This window comes from Bison bison, unplaced genomic scaffold (assembly GCF_000754665.1).
Source record: "Bison bison bison isolate TAMUID 2011002044 unplaced genomic scaffold, Bison_UMD1.0 scf7180017864039, whole genome shotgun sequence".
Classification (NCBI taxonomy): domain Eukaryota; kingdom Metazoa; phylum Chordata; class Mammalia; order Artiodactyla; family Bovidae; genus Bison; species Bison bison.
In genome coordinates this window covers 3,681,770-3,687,769 of record NW_011494611.1, presented here as the reverse complement: position 1 = coordinate 3,687,769, position 6,000 = coordinate 3,681,770, and the positions used below count along the sequence as shown (strand labels likewise).

General features: G+C 46.4%; 1 protein-coding gene across 6 annotated transcripts in view; it reads right to left on the bottom strand.

Annotated features, from left to right (window-relative positions):
* Positions 1 to 6,000, bottom strand: part of WDR31 (WD repeat domain 31) — a 32,664-nt gene that overhangs the window by 5,284 nt on the left and 21,380 nt on the right. For 3 of the 6 annotated variants that reach the window (XM_010835170.1, XM_010835169.1, XM_010835171.1), the window contains one exon: positions 2,082 to 4,245. The exons of 1 other annotated variant lie outside the window; for it this stretch is intronic. In XM_010835170.1, the coding sequence (XP_010833472.1) occupies positions 4,085 to 4,245 (161 nt within the window). In that variant the 3' untranslated portion in view covers positions 2,082 to 4,084. Of the gene's footprint in view, positions 1 to 820; positions 1,027 to 2,081; positions 4,246 to 5,362; positions 5,584 to 6,000 lie in introns of those variants that run through there. 2 more of the 6 variants (XM_010835172.1, XM_010835174.1) reach the window with 2 other exon arrangements.

Genomic DNA, 6,000 nt, shown 5'->3' with positions numbered 1-6,000 from the left:
CTAAAAGATGATGCTGTGAAAGTGCTGCACTCAATATGCCAGCAAATTTGGAAAACTCAGCAGTGGCCACAGGACTGCAAAAGGTCAGTTTTCATTCCAATCCCAAAGAAAGGCAATGCCAAAGAATGCTCAAACTACCGCATAATTGCACTCATCTCAAGCACTAGTAAAGTAATGCTCAAAATTCTCCAAGCCAGGCTTCAACAGTATGTGAACCATGAACTTCCAGATGTTCAAGCTGGATTTAGAAAAGGCAGAGGAACCAGAGATCAAATTGCCAACATCTGCTGGATCATAAGAAAAGCAAGAGAGTTCCAGAAAAACATGTACTTCTGCTTTATTGACTATGCCAAAGCCTTTAAGTGTGTGGATCACAACAAACTGGAAAATTCTTAAAGAGATGGGAATACCACACCACCTGACCTGCCTCCTGAGAAATCTGTATGCAGGTCAGGAAGCAACAGTTAGAACTGGACATGGAACAACAGACTAGTTCCAAATAGGGAAAGGAGTACGTCAAGGCTGTATATTGTCATCCTGTTTATTTAACTTATATGCAGAGTACATCATGAGAAATGCTGGGCTGAATGAAGCACAAGCTGGAATCAAGATTGCCGGGAGAAATATCAGTAACCTCAGATATACAGATGACATAACACTTAGGGAAGAAAGCAAAGAATTAAAGAGCCTCTTGATGAAAGTGAAAGAGGAGAATGAAAAAGTTGGCTTAAAGCTCAACATTCAGAAAACGAAGATCATGGCATCTGGTCCCATCACTTCATGGAAAATAGATGGGGAAACAGTAGAAACAGTGACAGACTTTATTTTTTGGGCTCCAAAATCATCGCAGATGGTGACTGCAGTCATGAAATTAAAAGACGCTTGCTTCTGAAGGCACATTTCTGCTGCTGTCCTGAAAGATCAGATATTATTTCTGTTTCGGTGACTGAACACTCAGAATTCTTCAGGAACCTTCTTTAATAATCATTGTTCAGGAAGTCAGTGATAATCAGGACTTGTCCGATACTGTGAGGATACCAAAGATGTTCACTGCATCACAATACTTGCAGGTAGAAATGCTGCTATTTTAAAGAAAACACCCTTTTCCAGGTTATTTTTAACCTTTTAGAAAAAATAAAGGTCCTCATAAGATAGTTTAAGCCACCAAAAAAAAACAAATATTTTAAAAAGGTCATAAATAATCACTATGCATTTTCCTTAAATACTAAATATAAATATTTTCAACTTATATAAGTAAATATATGAATTTAAAAAAATTTGCAATATAATTAGCCAGATTCCAAGGGCTTAAATACTTTTATAGAAAAAGGCTGGACTTTTCTGGCGGTCCAGTGGTTAAGACTCCACAGTTCAACTGCAGGGGCATGGGTTTGATCCCTGGTGAGGGAACTAAGATCCCGAATGCCATGTGTGCTGCATGGCCAAAAAAGAAAAAAAAAGTCAACTGTCTTTGGAAGGTTCCCTTATGTGATTTTAGAGGAATAGACTCTAAAATGAGATGTTCCATGAACAAATGAATGCATTAGGGCATATAAGACTGAAATATCCTATAAAAACGTGCATTTATGAATCTATTTTCTACTTAAAATGCACAGATGAGGAATTTTTACATCAAGCAGGTGTAGAGGGAAATGATTTAATTGGTAATAGAACTGGGCTTGTCAGAGCCCTTTAATTTTCTCACACGCTGCTACTGCTGCTGCTAAGTCACTTCAGTCGTGTCCGACTCTGTGTGACCCCACAGACTGCAGCCTACCAGGGTTCTCCATCCATGGGATTTTCCAGGCAAGAGTACTGGAGTGGCGTGCCATTGCCTTCTCCGAATTTTCTCACATACATTCCCTCTAATTCGTCCTCCCTGAGACCCCCTCCCAACCCACTCCCTTAGATCCTGTCTTCTTCCTGGAAAAAAAGGCTCAGCTGTAGCACTACTAGTTTAAGACTCGCTAGGACTTTCCCCGGAGAAGGCAATGGCACCCCACTCCAGTACTCTTGCCTGGAGAATCCCAGGAACGGGGGAGCCTGGTGGGCTGCCATCTATGGGGTCGCACAGAGTGGGACACGGCTGAAGCGACTTAGCAGCAGCAGCAGCAGCAGGACTTTCCCGGAGACACCTGTCTACTACTCCCAGGCCCCTTGTCAGGAGGATCTCCTTGGAGCCAAAAAGTTGATAACTGGTCTAGAAAAGATACAAACAATGTCACGGTCTAAGAATTTCTAAAGTGGACTTTGTGACATCATGCAGAGACTAAGGGGTGAGGCAAAGGGCTCCTCCCCACGTGTGTAACCTCGGGCAGAGGACTGCATGTCCCCAGGCCTCAGTTTTCTCATCTGTGACAGGGGACTAGCAGAACCACAGTGGGAATATGTGTGTTCAGCCATATGGTGCTCAGTGAGGCCTCTTCCTCTCTCACCATGTCCTTCTAGGGCTCAAAAATCTGTAACTTAAGGGATCACAGGGAAGCTGAACAATGACTGAAGGGTTAGAAATCATCATCTAAGGAGAATGGGTGAAGGAGTGGTGAATGTGTCACATGGGAAGGACAGCATTTAGTCTGGGCAAAGAGGGCAGTGAGGAGCTGGGGCTGCCAACTGTAAGCATCCAGCAGCTTGCTTGGCATTTAACATGGTCCAATTCTCAGAACAGCCCTGTGAGGAAAGTAGGGTTATGAGCTCCATCTTCTAAGTGAGGAAATTGAGGTTTTTTAACTTTCCCAAGATCATCCAGTTGAATGGGGAAATGGAGAGTCCAACGTGGTTCTGATGCTTTGCATCAGCTTAAGATGCTCCTCTCCGGTGGTGGAGACAGCATGGAGGAGCTGGCCCCAAAGAGGAGCAAGAGGGGGACATGGAAGATGGCTGTCAGGGACAGGTAACAGGGTCAGGCAGGGGCCAGAGAGGACTCTTTGGGACTCATCAGAAAGGGACTTTCTAGGCCTCAGCTGCCTTATGTGTGGGCTTGCCTGGAGGCAGGAGTGAGTCTACTTTCCCTGGAGGAAAGCAGGCTTGTGAGCACCAGGCTCGGGACCGATCTCCTGGGGACCACCCAGACAGATGGGAGCACTCCGCTCCTCTTCACCGAGGGGGACTCAGTGGCTGGCACGGTTGAGTCCATCTTTCTACTTCTTTCTACGTGTTCCATTGTCATGGCAGGCACTCCCTTTGCCTCACTCTGGCCATCTCCCAGGAAGGGTTATATAAAACTAAGTAAAGATACTAAAATACACAAATGAAATTCTTCTTAGCCTTAATCTCTCGGTTCCCGTGTCCATGGAATGGGTCTGATGATCCGTCCGACTCCGGGCAGGCAGGGTGGCTGTCAGCCTCTTTGCCCGCCATTGCAGGCTTCCTGTTCATGCAGCACTTACCCGGGTGGCTTTTGCTTCCTGGCCCTAACTTTGACTCTTCACACTGGGAAGGGGCTGTGATTAGAGCTTAATCTCACGTCTGCAATCAATTTCTTCCATGGAGCTGCACTAACCTTTCCCATCTAGATAATTGTGAGGCAACCACAACAGTTTCTCTCTCCGCTACACTTTTTTCTTTTGTGGAGACATGGAAAAGGTCAATTCAGTAGACTCAGACCTGTGTTCTGACTCTCACAGACAGAGGCCTATCACTCTTACACCCACAGGTCATCATTCTGAGCTATAAACCTTTTTCTTTTTTTAAGAGAGATACACATTCCATGAACATAATGCAGTCCATCTCGGAAGGTAAGATGGCCTTGGGAGAAACACTCCACAGATAAAAGAGTGTGGGCCATCTCAAAAGGCGAGAGGCTCATAAACTCACTTTTCTTAAAGAGTAGTCCCCAACGCTCACTAAAAATTGTACTTGGATTTAATTTGAATTGAGAACCACATTTGAGTCCGTATTTCTAATCTCTGCACCTGATTTTGACTTAAATTGACTTCTAACACTGACATATCTTCCAAGGGAACCTAAGCAAAGAGCATCAGCTCCACATCACCCTCCCCTCAAGAGGACATGGAAAAACACAAAGTCACACTGAGAAAGAAGAGGCCACAGTTTGCTCTTGTCCACTGAAGGTCTCTTGGCCTCAGAATGCTGCCACTTCCCGCAGTTCCAGCCCTTGGCTGCGGTCCACCCTGAGTAAGTGAATTCCTCTGCTGAAACTCACACACAATAAGGAGATGGAGTCGGCCACCGCCAGGGAAGTCAAAGGTCCTGATCCATCCAGAGACAAGGTGAAAAGGCAGGCTGGGGAGGAAGGGGGAACCGGCATGTTAGACCAAGGGTGCCATATCATGGAAGGCGGCGTCTTTGTAAGAAACCTACAGAGATGAAGCGCGTGCTATGTATACGCGTCTAACCCAGGTAAGAGAGGCACCCAGTGCCTCAGAGGAGCTTTCAGTGGGGAAGTCAAGCCCAGGTTGTCAGCACAGGACGTATTCCACCTGAAGTACACTGGACAACTGGGGCCTCGCTGCAAGGCCGTGTTAGAACGCTGCCCTCGGGCGCTTGCCCAGAGTACAAAGCGCAGAGCAAAAGGTAAGGATACTAATCTTCAGCTGCGGCGCCCCAGGGACTCGCTTTGTCCTTTCAGGACAAAGGCTGACAGGGCACCTGCGGGGCAGTTTGGGGCTGCTGACCCACTCTCCTCCGTCAGCATCTTGCAGGCTGCTCTTCTAAGAGCACAAGTGCACGCCTGGCGGGCAGAGCAGCGCTTTCACACCTGGTCCTCCCTGGTCTCGGTTTCCATCCCTGAATCTACAACAGCTGCTCCTCCAACACGCCCAGGTCAGGGTACCTGACTGCACTCACTGTGGAAGCCGCTAGACATGACCCCACACGTCTGAGGGGGGCGACCCTATCCTCCCCTGCTAGGAGCTGAGTTTCTGGGAGATGATTGTCGAAGGGATTTGGCTTGAGGGTCTCTAAATGAACACTAGCCCTGTGTCTGCCAGAAGCCAGTATCTAGGACAGAATAGTATGGAGACAGTGGGGTGCTGGTAAACTGGCTTTTTGGAAAGAAAAAAAACAAACCTTCATTCACAGCATTTGCCAATTTTTGTGATGTTAAATACTCCTGCCATGACCATATTAAATATTCCTGAATATTTAACAGTCAGCGAGTAGAAGCTGGCTCCGGCACACCAGCACATCGAGGAAACTGTGGCGAGCTGGCTCCCCAAAGCGTGTCTTTCTCTGGTGCTTTGCGTGACCTTACTACGATCCCAAACCTCAGCTGCAGAGTCAAGAGAGGCCAGAGTCTTTCTGAGACTATCCTTACCCCATATGTCGCCCCCACCAAACTGAGGCTCTCGTTTTAGCCCTTGAAAATGAATCTTAAAGCAGCAATTCTTGTTCTCTTTTCCAGACATTTTTAGCATCACAACTTAAAACATGATGAGGAACTTCAGGTAGAAAGAATGAAGGAACCAAATATATTTGAGCTTTTAGGAAGGTGTCTGTACATGATACCAGGGGTTACGTGGTGACAGCTTCTAGCCAGTTGGACAGGGAGTCTGATCTCGATGTCATCTCTTAACCACTATGGTGGTGGACAGTGGCAGGACATGGGTGACTCTGTATATGCTGAGCAATGGAAGAAAGAGTTTTAAAGAAACCTGTAGGACATCATGTATCTTTGAGAAGCAGAAGGGAATGGCAAACCACTTCAGTATTCTTGCCTTGAGAACCCCATGAACAGTATGAAAAGGCAAAATGATAGGATACTGAAAGAGGAACTCCCCAGCTTGGTAGGTGCCCAATATGCTACTAGAGATCAGTGGGGAAATAACTCCAGAAGAATGAAGGCATGGAGCCAAAGCAAAAACAATACCCAGTTGTGGATGGAACTGGTGATAGAAGCAAGGTCCGATGCTGCAAAGAGCAATATTGCATAGGAACCTAGAATGTCAGGTCCATGAATCAAGGCAAATTGGAAGTGGTCAAACAGGAGATGGCAAGAGGGAACGTCGACATTCTAGGAATCAGCGAACTAAAATGCAC